The 16,382-nt window shown below is 38.2% G+C and overlaps 1 protein-coding gene and 1 long non-coding RNA gene across 6 annotated transcripts in view; one reads left to right on the top strand and one right to left on the bottom strand.

Moving 5' to 3' along the window:
- DOCK8 (dedicator of cytokinesis 8) overlaps window positions 1-16,382 on the bottom strand; it is an 87,852-nt gene that overhangs the window by 60,163 nt on the left and 11,307 nt on the right. Inside the window, exons 1-4 of one of the 5 annotated variants that reach the window (XM_032676165.1) lie at window positions 13,384-13,426; window positions 7,756-7,858; window positions 4,084-4,259; window positions 1,628-1,699 (exon numbers count right to left, since the gene is read on the bottom strand). In XM_032676165.1, the coding sequence (XP_032532056.1) occupies window positions 1,628-1,699; window positions 4,084-4,211 (200 nt within the window). In that variant the 5' untranslated portion in view covers window positions 4,212-4,259; window positions 7,756-7,858; window positions 13,384-13,426. Of the gene's footprint in view, window positions 1-1,627; window positions 1,700-4,083; window positions 4,260-6,179; window positions 6,336-7,400; window positions 7,410-7,755; window positions 7,859-13,383; window positions 13,427-16,382 lie in introns of those variants that run through there. The other 4 variants (XM_032676164.1, XM_032676166.1, XM_032676168.1 and 1 more) reach the window with 4 other exon arrangements.
- On the top strand, window positions 13,522-14,808 carry LOC116780819. The gene is made up of 3 exons (XR_004354641.1): window positions 13,522-13,785; window positions 14,333-14,519; window positions 14,618-14,808. It is a non-coding gene; the product is annotated as an uncharacterized LOC116780819 (long non-coding RNA).

The raw sequence follows: 16,382 nt of genomic DNA, 5'->3' as shown, positions 1-16,382 counted from the left end.
AGTTTTTCCAGCCTTTCTCAAAACAATGGAAAGCCTTCTACAATTACTTTTTTCTCACTCCTCTCTTGATATCTTTTCTTCTCCTTCCTGTTCTGAGAATAGTGTCCAAGCACTAACATGAGATTACCTATAACAATCTATAATTTTTTTATGTGACACTGCAGTATATTTGACACCGCCTTGTTCTTTCCAATTTTTAATAACTTGCTTGCATTGTTAGCCACAGCCATCAAAGCTCAGCTCTCTGGCATAGTCCATCATCATGTTTACCACAGAGTCCACTGCAAAAAAAGTTTCTGAATGCAAATTTTCCTTATCTGAATGAATGAAATACTAAAACACGCAACAAAACTTTTCTCATATGTGTATTTCTATGGCTCTATTCACACTTCTACCAGTACACCTAAATGCAGAAACAGCTATGTTCTATTTTTCACCTTACCTACTTTACTGTTCACTCAACAAAGTGCACAAACAAAGCTGCACACTTGCTCTTTACAGTGTGCTCAGAACAATGCTGTGTGAAAGAGCAGCACAGATGGAGAGCCCGCAAAACCCATGAGCCTATTTTTGGTGACTCACTGTGAAACAGTTCTGAGAATTCAATCAATTTCATCAGCACCCCCGAGGAAGTATCTTGATAACCCTCAGCAGCTGCTCCGCTGAGGAGCACGAGCTGCGCAGTTAAACAATGCAATTCCTTTACAATAACCAGGAGTCAACCCATACAGCACTGATTGCTGATGTACGTTATGTTAGAAAAGCAGAGAGCAGCAAGGGCGGGTGAAGAGGTACAACACAATGGCAGCAAATGTGCCAGCACTCCACTATCACTGGCTCCTACTGCTTCTTTAGAACAGGGTACGAGTGCATGAGGGGATGAATGGAAGTGTTACAGAAAAATAGAGCTCCAAACCCCTCTTTCTGAAGAACACGATGGGGTGACAGGGAAGGAGGTAAGATATCCCCATTCCTCAGACTCCCCTAAGAGTCTGGGGACAGGCAACCTTGCATAGAAAACACTGACTGAGAGTGCCTTTCACATTTAACATATGTAATGGAAAATATAATATAATATAATATAATGTGGTAAATGAAAGGAAATTAAGTCACTTAGAAAGACTACAGATGCAGTTCTGTGTGTTGAATTACACTGACCTCAAATGCAGAAATAATTTTTTTTACTTACATAAAATAGTAAAATAGGCTATAACACTAATAATCCCATGAATACACTCAGTCACTGCTGGGAAAGCCCATAGTCCTTGAGTTTTCAGACACCATTAGAAATCAGATTGTGTTGAATTTTCAGGGCATGGATAGGAGAAAAGCATGCAAATGTAATCTTTATCGCTGTTATCTTTTCTTTTAGTGGGATCGCCTAGTACCAGTATTCCTGATTTAGATAAATCAGCATTATATAAGTTGATGTGAATTTCTTCCTACTTAATTCCCAGAGTGCCTGATAATTAAGAAGCAGATGCAATAGCTCAATGAAAAGTCAGTTCTTGTCTTCAACCACTGATTAAAATCATTAGTCTTTAGGATTACTTATAACAGCAAGATCTCTTCTCTGATAAATAAGATGGAATGTATTTTTGATTTTATTTAATTATATGTAGCTTACTTTCGATTCACAATCAGCCACTCACGGATATATGTCTGAACACAGTCTTTGACATGTGAGTCCAGTTCAACCCTGTGGAAAAAGCAACATATTGTAAATATTTTAGCACCTAAGTCATACTTTCAGGACAAAGAAATTTATATAAACATGCTATTCAGAAAAAGGACTCTCTATTAGTCCTCTTCTGTGTATTTATTTTACTGCTAAACTATTGTTTGACGTTCAAAAAATTCTGTGTACTGCATGAATTCCCCGATGCATGTTTTTGTTACTGTGTTCATAAATTTACAAACACACATTAATAGAGGTAACCATGTGCCACACTATTTATTTCATAAATATAATATTGATGTTGCTGCAAAATACACTTTCCATACAGACCATGTAATAGATTTGCAACTGATTACCAAGACCGGGTAACAACTGATGTGAGTTTATGTGTGCAGGACGGAGCCTTGGCTGATGCCAGGCTGCTCTGTGCCCCTGCCACCGTGGTTCCTGTATCTGGTTTGGGTGGGAGGTATGTTTGCAAGCAGGCAGCATGTTAACCCAGTTCAGTCAGTGGTATCTGCTTCCTGCTCTTGGTGCACAAAGACATCAAAGACTGCACTGCCTGCAGGCCAATCTTCGGTGCATGCTCCTTCTGTGTTCTCATCTTCCCTAACATGTCCTCGCATCCTTGATCAGGATTTTCTGTGAAAACACTAATATCAGTGATAGCAATGTGAACAGCTAAATGGCAAGCCGCTGTGTAAAAAAAAAAGCCCTTGATGTCTCTGTGGTGTAAATCAAGCTTAAAACTGATTGTACAGCATGAGTCTACACGTTCTCCTATTGGAAAAACAAACAGATAATTGCTGTTTCAAACATCAGGCATGTTGGGAAGTAACCTTGGAAATAGGGAAAAATATTTCAGATCTAATTTCAGAAGATGGATACTTTTCAAAATATTTTTGTTCATCATTTAAATAAATGGGAACTTCAAGCAGCAAAATATTCACTGTCTCCCACATCAGTTCTCTCTCTCCAATGCACAGGAAGACAAGAATTCATTATAAAGATTGGAACTTTTCCTGTGAGTAAATTCAGGCGAAAATCACCTTTTCTGCAAAGGTTAGACAATCCCCTAGGAACTGTATGATTCTCAGGTGACCTAGTGTGACACCTCATCTCTACTGCCTTTGCTCTCCTGAACTTACTGAGAGATGCACCAGGCCAAGAAGAGACTTGCAGACTGAGACCTTGTTTAGAGAGGGATTCTCAGCTAGTTTACATACAGCTGGCAAAAATCATACAAACTTTGTTTCCTGCTTAGCCTCATTGCATTTGGTACATTGGGCAGAAAATACCGAACAAGTACTACTGTTGTATAGGTCTCTAATTTATACAGCCAGCTGGTGAATTAGAGCAGCCTGTAGCATTTGCAGGAACAGAGGGGAATGCAGGTCTACCCTGTGAGCCAAGACACCATAAACTAAGTCTGTTTGTCCCTTCATTGTTCAGGCTCAACACAGCAGAGAATATAGACTGTGCTGTTCATTTCCTGAATAAACTGGTAGGAGCACACTCCCCATCCCAAACACACTGCACACTTAGCCATCTTTGCAGACATAACAGTTTGGGGCTAAACTGGTGCTGACTTCAAGTTTATCTCATGGTTACTGCTTGCAAAATTCAATAGGTCTTTGAGGTTCTACTTAAAGGTACCATTTACAGTGAAACAGTCCTTGAAGAGTATTTTGTATACAAACGATAGACTCGCTTAAACCACATCAGAAAACTCTCTTATGGATTTTCTTATTCTGAAAAATTCTCTTGCCGATGATGTGCCTGTTTATCAAACCAGTTTAAATATTTGCAGGACTGTTGAGCGCTACTGTCAGCACATGCTACCTATTTAATTTAAGCTGTTGAAAGCAGTGGAATTATTTTATCAGTGTCAGCCTGAAACCAAAAGTGACTTCCACACTAGAAATTAACACTTTTTTTTCTCTCCAAACCTTGAGAAGTATGAACTATTTCACCCCATTTAAGCAAGACAGTTACTGAGAAAGAGTCTTAGTGATCTGATCAATGTCATGTAACACAAAGCTGAAAAAAAGAAATAAAAATAGTAAAAACCTTTAATCTTGTGCTTACTACATGATCAGAATCAACTTCCATCTCTGGCATCACAGCTGCAAAAATTACTTTTCATACTATTCTCCTGCCCTTCTTTACTCTTATTTCTGGTTTACATCTATCTCATTTCTGCCACTACCAGCAAGCTTAGGAAGTTGTGTAAACACTTGCATAATTTTAAGCGTGCAAAGAGGCCTAACAGAATGAATGGCAAAGTTCAAACATTCATCAACTGTGTAGTGGATGGATGGATGGTAGAGTGAGGTGTTTGGATCAACATCTTCAAAACTATTTTTACACCTGCTGCATTTCAGAGGGAGAAAAACTCTCCTTACCCATCTTCTGGCACAGAAGGTTGCAAAGTCCTGCACTCTTTGGGTGTAAAGAGAACATCTAGGTCATCTTCAGGAAAATCCCCAAGTTCTTGTGCTAGTTCTGAATCCAAGTTGTTCAGCTGTGTCATTAGGAAGCCTTCAAAATCTACTGGGTCTACTGCGTCATAAAAGGAAGGCTAATGAGAAATAAAGAGGCATTTATTTTAGCAACAGATGGCTTTTCCTGATAGTGTAATTTAGGCTTATTTATTTAATTATTGTGATTGTCCCATTATGTATTAAACATCAGAAACAAACTTCTAACCTTCTCACCTAGGAATAAAAAAGGATAAGGGAAGGTGACCAAAATGACAGTGACAGGTAGCACTATCTGGCAGGGAGCTGCCGATGGACAGGAGAGAGGAGACAAAACACACTGTGAATAACAAGAAAGTTAACTCTTCAGAGTTAAGGACCAGCTAAAGACTGTGTGCTTTCAACTGCCAACAAAGTTGAGGACTATACTCAAAATCAGAAAAAATTATTATTTCTATTTTTTTTTCTAACTATTTCAGTAAGAATGTTACTGATTTGTATATTATTGGAGTTCTAATTTTATCATATTTGTCAAGGGTTTGTGCGGTACTTGTGCAAAATATTACATGGAACTACTAAAGTTGTTACTGCAAACCTGAGATATTCACCATTTCTACACCACATGGCATTGTTGTATCTCATTACATTTAATTAGCAATTTTTACACAGAATGTCTGATCAGAACAAGTACAACTGTTCAACAAGTACAAGCTCTACCACACATGCTATTAAGCTGTCTGGTTCTTTTCATCTGTTTAGTGTCAAAAACAGAGGCAGAAAATCTTGTTTGATTTGGTACCTGGAGTTGTTTCATATACACATAAATGTGACTTCATATAAGTGTATGTTATTCTGTGTTCAGATAAAACTGAAAATTATTTTTCTTGCTATATAGTCAATAAAAATACCGTGTATCTCTTTAGGAAATAAAACATCTGTCCAGTTGAGTACAGAGACTAAAATCTCTTATAGTTGATTTTCTTGACAAGTCAAAAACAGATCTAAAAACTACAGCTTTAGAAAACTTATAGTTAATGTTCTGTGAGTTCCAGAAAGGCTGATGAAACCTCAGCATAGTAAGAGCGCAGAAAATTAGTTACAGCATTTGAATAATAGCACTGGAATAACTTTTATACTAGGAGGAAGAATTCTAGCAAACACTAGCTATCAAATCATCCTTGTCTGTAAAGAGCAAGGGTTGCATTGCACTTGCACTTCGATTAGCCCAAATACTTTTCACAAGGCTGTCTTCTGAAGCTGGTAGCAAAAAATACCTCTGTGGTGCTGTTGATGAGGAGTGAGAAAAAGAAGTCCCTGATATCAAAATTGCCTTTATATTCAACGATATTGTGGCTACTGCGATTTTTTTTATTAATTATCATCATAATATCCCTGAAGCTCTCCTACTGTACTGCCAGTGGATAAAACATTACATGTTAGTGTATATACATGTACAGATTAGAGATGTAGAGATTTATAGATCTAAATATATTAAAAAATATATAAGTAAAGTATACTAAAAATAAATATATCTTATATATTTAGATCTACTAAAAAAGTAAATCCCAAAAGGTTAAAGCAAAACTGCTTAAAATGTACATATACTACATCTTTTCAGTTGCTGAAGATGTAATGTTTTATATGCAAAATATTTTTGCTTAATTCAATCTAATTTTCAATTAAGCATTGCACTCGCTTTCAGAAATCACACTTTTCCATTCTGATGAGTCAAATCCATCGCATTTCATTGTCTTCTTTTTCTAGTTCAAGTGTTAACAATAATCTTTAATCATTAGTAATATGTGCTTTTGACTATTGTAAATTAGACACAAATGTAAAAAAGATAGTGTAAAAAGTAAATGCAGGTGGAGGGTAATGGTCTCCCTAACAATCGGTGCAAATTTTCAAAGGAAACAGAGATAATGGTTTAACTAAGAAGCCAACACTCCTGTTCACACACCATAGAAGTGTGCAAAACAATTTTATACAGAAAATGCCATAAATCATTACTGCAAACATACCTTTTTAAGGATGATGAATTAGAGGCTTGTAGATTGTGACAGCACACAAAATGGCGGCTACGGTGTAATACTTGGTAAATGCAACGTTACCAAGTTTCTCAGGAGCAAAAGCAGTTGTCTGCATGCAGAAGAAGGAACCCAGCCTCTAACCGCAAGGAACAAGTTAGACACCACAGCATTTCAGATTAAGGAAGTGAGTAGTGGCGGGAGGCCCCAACACACAGGAAGCAACTGCTTACATCTAGTGTTCTACATCTTTCACATTCACTGGTGCACAAAGACTTTTCCTGCTTCTACTTACCAGGTCTCACAAAAAGAAATAAAAATTAAAAGGGTAGGAAGAGGAAGAGTACCAAAATTGTAGTTAGTTTCATTTATGCCATAGTATGTTTGTAGAATACTTATACTACTGAAAGGCAATAAAAAGATCTGGGATTTTTCCCCTTTGTCATAAGGGCAGTGTCATAGGGCTGGAGATGATTTGGAGACATGTAACAGTTGACTCAATTATATCTATGCCAATCAGGGCATTTCTCACTTAACATGATTCCTCTACAGCACTGAAGAACAGTCAGTGTGCTGTCCCTTCTGCTAGCCCTGCAAACGGTGTATTAAGTCAAGATAATTGAGCCTCCACCTTTCTTTTTTCTCTCTGTGTGGGTTTTGGCAAGGGTACAGATAATTTTCTTCACAGTAAATATTATGGGGCTGTGTTTTGGATTTATGCTGAAAACAGTTTGATAACACAGTGATGTTTTCATTATTGCTGAGCAGTGCTTACAAAGAGCCAAGACTTCTGCTCCTCACACCATCCTGTCAGTGTAGAGATGTACAAGAAGCTGGGAGGGGACACAGCCGGGACAGTTGACCCCAACTGACCACAGGGATATTTCAGACCATATGGAATCATGCTCAGTATATAAAACAAGGGGAAGAAGGAGGAAGGGGGGAATGTTCAGAATAATAGCATTTATCTTCCCAAGTCACCATTATGCATGCTGGAGCCCTGCTCTCCTGGAGATGGCTAAACACCTGCCTGCCTGTGGGAAGTGGTGACTGAATTCCTTGTTTTGTTTTGCTTGTGCACAAGGCTTTTGCTTTACCTATTAAGCTGTCTTTTCCTCAACCTATGAGTTTTCTCACTTTTACTCTTCCTATTCTCTCCCCGATCGCACCAGGAGGAGAGCGGTGGTGTGAGTGAGAGGCTGTATTGAAGCTTACCTGCTGCCTGGCAACACAACCTCCCTTTGCAAATGACCTATGATCACCACAAAAAGCATTTATTTGATGAACCTGAATGTTTCCACCAAGGAAAGAATGTAATATACTCCAACATTTACTAATTAACTTTGATTTATAGTAATATACAAAAAGACTATCTATGTCAGGCTCCAAGGAACATTCTCAGTTTTTTCAAATGCATAATTTCCTCAGCTCACCTGAGAGTACTTTTTACCAGTTTCAGAGAGAAGACAGTGGAAAGCAAGACGACTTCAGAAAATCACTTTATTTACCCTAAAACCATCAAGCAATGTAGATGCCAAACCGGTGTAAAGAAGATAAACGCAAAACTTACCAGATGAAGTGCAGTAAAGCCAGGGGTGCTTAAACTTCGTTGACAGAACTGTGTAAAGCCTGGTTGGAGAGTAAATTGTTTTCTTATTTCTGCAGAGGAGTGCCTTTAATTAAGCAGAAAAAAATCCCTGTAATTATAATTATTCCCATACAAATACCAAACGCCAGAGTTTAGTCAATCTGGTCTCCTGTCCCAGTGTTTAGAAGCGTATTTTGGTGATGGTCTAGACTCGTCTTGTAGTTGATGCAAACCTTAAAAAACATTTGCAGTTCTGTATAATTAAGATTCTGTCACTGTTCCAACAGATTTCTATCACTATATTGCAACCCTCACAACTGGGAAAAGCTATGCAAGAAAGAACAACCTTGCCCTTAAGTGAAGTGTGACTGCAACCCGGATAGCAATACTTGCAAGATTCACTTCTGCAAAGCAGAAATACAGGATAATAAAGCAGAGAAAGGAAAATGAACATCACAGAGGCAAATATTTTAATTGATCAAGGGATAAAAACAAGACAAGACCACTCACTGAACAGTGTAAGCCCAGACTTACGCAAATAATGCAGCTTGCTGTGAAAAGCCCAAGACAAACCCAAGCATGAATTTAAAAATCAGCCTACACTTTATCAGCTGAAGACTTGAGAGAAAGTCTTCTTAAGTGTTAATTAACCAATCTTACTGGAAGCAGAAAGAGGCCGGTACAGAATTCTTCAGTAATCCCAGGTTGATGATAATGTACCCAGTCTGAAAATTCAGTAATCAGAGTAGCTTGGTCATTTTTCATGAAAACTAATAAATTAATATTTATTTAGTTTAGAATAATCAGTTTAAGAATAATCAGATATGAAATGGTAAAACATCTACAATATATTTCACCATGAGTGTTCAGGATAAGACTTTTAACACAAAATGCAGTTAAGCAGATTTCAATTAAAAATAATAGCCCACCAGGGCAGTCAAATGGGAGACAGGAAAATAGAGAGGTAAAAAGACATTCCCTATCATATGAGACTCTTCCAACTCCAGGAAGCATTACCAGACATCTTAGAAGCACCAGATACCACTGGACAGTCTGCCTGCTTGGTCTGCACTTTCTCTCCTCTGTGGCCTCCTGATTCCTATGACTCATGTACCTATTCTGTGACACTTACTACTGCTTTTCTTAGCAAACATGACAAAAATCTAAACTTGGCTCAATGCATTTCTGCTCATGTTAAGAGACAGGTACTTTACAGAAGGTATTGTATTAAAGGTATTAGAGGTGTTAGGCCTGACTGAGAAAACAAAAGTTTCATAAATGAGAGTAGTTCCTTGTAGGCCAAAAGACCATGCCAGGTGTGAGCAGGACATCGCTCCAACCTGAAGGCAGCAGTAATTGCAGACAGAATAAAGCCAGAGCTACAAAGAGAAGAGGTCCATTTGGAAGAGAATTTTCTACTCATCACTGACATACCAAAAATCAAAAATGGGATTTTTTTAAAGGGTATTCAATAATTATATAAGCAACAAGCCATGTAGGGAAAGTAACAAATTCTGTGCACTCCTTAGATTATCTTTGACCTATTAAAAAAAACCCAAACCAAACAAACCTGCTTGTATATTAGGGGTACTGTTACTCATTTTCCCACTGCAAATAATCTCTGATAATGAACGTATGTACAAAACTCAAATTATTCAAAATTATTAATTTCCTGCAAACAGAGTCAGTTTCTACCTTGTGTAGAAGTATCTGTTACTGATGAAAATAACAGATGTACTAGCAGATGTTGGCTTAATGTATGTAAAAAAGTCTATTGCAGAAGTTGCTGCTGTAAACAATTATATAAGTCATCCCTGAATTACACCAGATATGGGGTCATCAGACCCTTTGAAGAGAAAACTGTATGAATTTTCAGCTACACAAGAGGAAGTACAAATATTGATGAAGTGCCAAATTTGCTGTCTGGTAAAAGCTTGTGCAAGGCCAGCTAATTGAGAGCAAATACATTTCTCAGGAGCACTGACATCAGTTCCACTGTCTCATTAGTAGAAATAACCTGCAAACTAAATCAGTCCAAGGGACAACAAATTTTGTAATCTGTAATGGTGACTTTCAGATAAGAATAGTTCAGTTGATTGATTTCATAGTTTTCCTGTGACTGAAGGAAGAAAGGGAGAAGAAATACAGTAAGAATAACAGCAAAATACAATAAGAAGACAGTAAAATTTGTTTGAACCAATTCAGAAATGAGTGGCTAGATCTGCTAGGATTATACAACTGAAAGACACAGCTGCTAAAAGACACTAAACCACAAGTACAAGTTAGGTACACTGACATGGAGAAAAGGTGGATGTAACAGCCAGAGACAAGCATAGAAACTTTTGAAAACTTGAGAAGTGAGGTGTAAACAGAGGTCCTTCTAGATGGTTCTTTGATAATGCCAGAATGGTTGTTGTCTGTGACACACCTGTTTTCTGACCAAACAACTATCTTAGACACTGTCCCTTGTACCTTCAGGAAAATGGTGGTTCATATTAACCTAGTGCATGTCACGCCCTAGCTTTTTTGGAGGCTGCAGACTATCTATGCCATGGCTATACTTTTACCCTCCTTGTCTGTACAGGAGCCCTGTCTGATTCTGAGGAGAGCTTTACAGTCACCCTTACATGCAACAAGGTCTATCTATGTGCTAAAAAGCCATAAGAAAAAAAGGCAATAAGAAATGAAGACAAGTCACTGAAAAATCTGAGAAAAACCCTGTGGTCTCCATCCACAGCAAGGGGAGCATGAAATTTCACTAAACATTAAAATGCACATTACCTTAGACATGCCTGTTTATTAATAGTCTGATGATGAAGTGCATGGTGTGCAACTAGAAAATGTGGACTGTAGAAAACTATGGTCCAAAAAGTTTGGCAATTATTGGTGTATTATTGGCAATTATTAGGAGATGATGAACAGCCAATATGGATTTATCAAAGGGCAGTCACATAAAGCCAAATAATGCTTTTCTGTGATAATTTAACTGGTTCAGTAAGGCTCTTGATACTGTCCCTCATGACATTCCTATAAGCAAAGTAAAGAGACAGTGGCTAGATGGAATCATCACAGCTGGCTCCAGAACTAGTTAATAAAACATATTCAAGGCATAGTCATCAATAGCTCAAAAGAAGATTACAAAGAAATTTTACTGTGAGAAGCAAGTTAATTTTTCCTCAGTCTAGTTCCAGTACATACTTTATTTTACAACATGGATGATAATGTAGATAACACAGGACTAAAAGCTAGGGATCACATTACACTAAAATACTCTGTAAAGTATTGTAGAAACAGTCTGAAATCAGCAAAGCTAAATTCAATAACAATAAATGTAAACCCCTAAACTTAGGAAGGAAAAAAAAATCAAATGCAGAAATACAGAAAGGAAAATTAACTGTCTAAAAAAATAGCATGCCATTTACTGGGAAGTATATGGGGATACTTACTAACAAAGTACCACAAGTGATGAAAAAGTGATGTTATTTCTGTTAATTTAAGCCAATGAGACAGTGCTTAGGCTGATTTACACTCCTATAACACCGCAGAGTGAGGTACAATAAAATCTAAAAGGCTTCAAAAGACAGCAGTCAGAATGCTAAAACTCTTGGGAAGGATGACCCACAAGGAAAGACTGAAAAAACAGATGTGTCATAAAACAGATGATGGGAGACAGCAGTTGTCCTTGACTATGTGAAAGGTAGCAACGTGTAAAGAAAACAGTGAGTAATTCATATCCATGGAGAGAAAAAGTAATGTGCTTAAATTGAAGCAAGAAAGTGCTAATAAGTTACTAGGAAAAAAGTTCCTACTGCAACAGGAAGGAACTGGCTGTTGTTGATGCCAAGCCATTTTCCATCATATTTGAAAAGTCATGGTGGTCAGGTGAAGTCCCAGCTATCTGGAAAAAGGGAAACATTGTTCTCTTTTTTTAAAAAGGGGAGAAAGGAAGATCTGGGGAACTGCACACTGGCAAGCCTCATCTCTGTGCCCAGGAAGATCATGGAGTAGATCCTCATGAAAGCAATGTTAAGGCACATGCAAGACAAGGAGGTGATCCAGGGCTGCCAACACAGCTTTACTAAGGGCAAACTGTACCTAGCCAATCCGGCAGCCTTCTATGATGGAGTATCTGCAGTGGTCCACAACTAAAGAGCTATGGTTGGCATATACCTTTGTTTGTGTAAGGCCTTCGATGTGGTCCCACATGACATCTTATCTCCAAATTGGAAAGACATGGCTATGATGGATAGACTATCCAGTGGATAAGAAATTGGTTGGAGGGACACCGCCAAAGAGTTGCAGTCGATGGCTGTTGTGGAGCCTCCAGGCAGAGGCGAGTGAGGACTGGTGTCTTTCAGGGCTCAGACTGGTTCTCTTCAATATCTTCATCAAGGACATCAACAGGAGGCTTGCAGATAACATGAAGCTGCGTGGTGCAGTTTACAGAACAAAAGGAAGGGATGCCATCCAGATGGACCCAGACAAGCTTGAGAAGTGGGCCCACAAGAACCCCATGAAGTTCAACGAGTCCAAGTGCAAAGTGCTGCCCCTGGGTCAGGACAATTCCAGTCACAAGTACAAACTGATAGAAGAACTCACTAAGCAGTCCTATAGAGAAAGAATTGGGGATTCTCATGGATGAAAACCTGGACATGAGCTGGCTGTGTGTTCACAGCCCAGAATGCCAACCACATCCTGGGCTGCATCAAAAGGTAAATGGTCAGCAAGTTGAGGGAGGGGATTTTGTATCTACTATGCCCTTGTGAGACCTGCCTATACTACTGCATCCAGGTCTGGCGTCCTTAGTACAATAAAGACATGGATCTGTTGAAGCAGGTCCAAAGGAGGGCAATGGAGGTGATCAGAGGGCTGGAGCACCTCTCTAGCCAAAGACAGGTTGAGAGAGCGGGTATTGTTCAGCCTGGAGAAATCTCCGGGGAGACCTCATTGCGGCCTTCCAGTACCTAAAGGAAGCACGTTTAAAGAAGGGAGAGCAACTTTTCACACAGGCAAATAGTGATAGGACAAAGGGGGAACAGTTTGAAACTGATAGAGGAGAGATATAGATTAGATGTTAGGAAGAAATTCTTTACTGTGAAGATGGGGATGCACTGGACAGGCTGCTCAGAGAAGTTGTGGATGCCCCCATCCCTGGAAGTGTTCAAGGCCAGATTGGATGGGGCTCTGAGCGACCTGATCTAGTTGGTGGCATCCCTACAATGAAGGGGAGGGTTGGATCTAGATGATCTTTATGGTACTTTCCAGCCCAAACAATTCTGTAATACTAAGTAGCCAAGTAAGTAGCTAAGTAAGAATGCACAGTGACAAGAGCACAGTGGTGTTGTAAATCATGTCTCTGAACTACCTGGAGCAATAGCATCTGGGCAACTGCAACCCTTTCTAAGACCAGCAATGGGACTCAGCAGTGTCAATAGCTCTACAGACCACCTATACTGACAGCTGTCCCTTTTCACTAGCTGAAACTAAAAAGGTGTAGATTTGGTGAAGATTTTTTCACAAAGGTCATTGCTGAATTCACAGTTCATGACCATTCACATGGCATATTGAAAAGTAGTGTAAGCCTGTAGAAAGATGGGAGATGATAGCAACCTATGGATCTTCTGGAGGTTTTAGGTCCTTGGCTGAACCACGGTGTTGGAGCAAAATAACATCAACTCAAATTCATTGTTCCACTCTGTGATGTCATGACCCTACCCGAATGATGATGACATACTTCTCTGATGCAAATATTGAAAAAGCTGGAACTCACCAGACTTCCTGATCCACCCAAAAAACCTCAACCAACCAAAACAAAACCCAAAACCAAAACTGGTGCTGCTTAATCCAAATTTCACCAGTGTCTGTCCCACATGTAGATGTAAAACTTCAGTAACTGCTAACAAAAAGTTGAAACAGAATCTGTATTTCACAAATACTCTCCAATGCAAAGTGTAGAGTTTGCATAACATATTAAAACAACAGTATAACCAAAATAACAGACTACACCTGGAGGTACTTAAAATTAAATTCATCTTGTAGGTCAAATTCTGGGATGTTTCTCAGGGTAGAGCTCATTGAAGGATTGGGAATTTGGAGATTTGGGTTATTAGTTGGGCCTAGATGAGGTATCAGGAAGGGAAAATAAAACAGCCATTTATTTTCTCCCTTTAACATATGTTAGATCTGTGGCCGAATACTGCTGGTTCTATAATTAAAATTATATAAATGCTTATAATGCATAAGCTGGTTCTGCAGTTTCATTGAAATTCTGCTCAATGATATAGGTCTTTGAAATATGTAGTTTAAAAGCAGGCACAATGGGTATTTTGTTAATATATATATAATATGAAAATTTAAACAGAGAGCAGCAATTTAGAAATAAAAGAGAAAGAGAACAGCTTTAAAGATCACCATTAACTGCAAATCACAAACTTCATAAGAAAAAAAATAATTTTAAAAGTAGGCTTCACATGCCTATTGGATTAAATTCTCCAAAGTTACTTACTATTAGAAGGGAGGCAGGAAGTGTAATCCTTAACAACCTTACAATCCCTTCCAGCAGACTGAGGAACAGTGAGTTGTCTTCTGCAAAAGCTGCATACACAATTAGACAGCAAGGAAAGATGAAAAAAAACGAATAAAAAGAGAGTACAAGAACTATCCCCAAAGATGGAGAAACATTCACATTTAAATGTACACAGATGGCGGGATCATAAACCAAAATAGTGAAAACTTTTACTTAACAGGTAAAATATTCAGTCTTGGCTACCCTGAGGAACAATCCCTTTCATCTGACACCGACACACAAAATTCACAACTAACTTTTGGTTTTTTCTGACCCTAGGATGAAACTGCTCCAGTTACAGCTGAAAACAAGCAACTAAAAAAGCTCTGGAAGAGAAAAATACAACAACTACCTACTGCTCTCCTTCACTCCCACATGCAAACACACACAAAGTTTTGGGCAATGATCCAGATCTTTAACTAGCAAATATGGGAATGTTGTTTAGAAGTCCTTTTCTTACCGCCAGTGGAACTGCCTGTTTTTCTTGTAAGTTTCTAATTAGTCCTTAAAGCACCAGAGCTCTGCTTTGTTAGTCACTGTTTACAGCAGTGGTCGATCTGAACTCGCTGCTGTTTCCTTGATGGCTCCAGCAGGCTGTACGACCTCAGGCACACACCTACTTCGGGGTCTACCACATTAAGACTGTATCAGCTAAAGCAATAAAGATCCTATTTGAGATGGTTGAAATTTAACAACAATCTTACTACAAGAAATGGTGCGGGAACAAAGAAAGAAATCTAGAAGAGGAAATAGTTGAGTTCATCATGCTGTCTACAACTTGCTATAAAGTAAAATGGGCAAGAGGTCAATTTTTATTTTTGTCCCAGGTCATGTACGACATTTATTAAGTGACTGGTTTTCTATGCCTTTCAGTTTTGCTGTTTCTCCCTCAGGAAGAGACATAAGCACACATAAAAATAATTTTTAAATCCTAGCTATGCAGAGAAACTGACGACTTATGATTTGGTACTGATGAACAATGCTTTTATGCACTTTTTATTCACTATATGGAAACGATGGAAAAGCTATTTGAGAAGACACTGCGTATGCACAGGTGACTGGTTGGCTGTTGCAATGGAAGTGATTTTAGGTGTAATGTTTCATATGATAGTTTAGTGGGACCTCTGGAAATCAGAGAGTATAAATCAAGCTTATCTGTCATGCTATTACAGACTTAAACTGATATGCAATACAAACTTTCTAATTAATATCTCACATGTGCTAATTAACCATCCTAACAGAAGATAAATGTGTGAAAACATCAGAATTCTTTTGTTGTCCCTGCTGCCTTAAAATCTATCAGCATACAGCAATATGTACGCAAATCTTTCATTCTGAAGGGATTAACCTCAGTTTATCTGAGGATAATTTTCTGTGGTTCGTCAGAACACTCTCTGCTTGAAGTATTAGTGCCTCATTATTTTCTTTCAACCAAGATGTCTGAAGAAAGGCTTTCTAACAAATGTGCCACTAAAGTCTCTAGATGATTCTACAGTTTATGTTCTATTGCAAAACTTTGCTTTCCCCCTCCCTCCTTTTTTTTCCCCTTCCCCTTGTTCCTTGCTAAACTGTTTAAAAGTCTTCCAAAAGCTTAGATTCTCTACAACAACGATAATGGCAGTTTCAAAACCATCACTGAATACATGTGCCATCCTCCTTTTATAACGTGGTTTGAAAGTAATAGACAGTTTAAAAAACAATTTGGTCTTTTAGATTTTTGTTTTGTCTGCATTATTCCACCAATTCACAACATGGTGATTACTAAATAAGTGTAAGGACTTATCTTACAGCTCACATGTATTATCTGAGCTTCAAAGGGCTTCACTAAGAAAATGCTACTGTAATGCTGATAATTTTGTAAAACCCATAATAAGTTTAATAGTTCTTGTGCCTTATTTTCATAAGAAACAACTATTAATAAGTGAAAAAAGCCTTCATTAATAACAACAATAAAAAATACCAAAATAAAGACCATGTAACTGTTATTCTAAGGAAATTTTCTTTTTGTCCCTAAAAGACCGTTTTTATTTTTTTTATCAAGGTT

This window comes from Chiroxiphia lanceolata, chromosome Z (assembly GCF_009829145.1).
Source record: "Chiroxiphia lanceolata isolate bChiLan1 chromosome Z, bChiLan1.pri, whole genome shotgun sequence".
NCBI lineage: Eukaryota > Metazoa > Chordata > Aves > Passeriformes > Pipridae > Chiroxiphia > Chiroxiphia lanceolata.
Note: the sequence above shows the minus strand (reverse complement) of the source record. Positions and strands in the feature narration are given on the sequence as shown.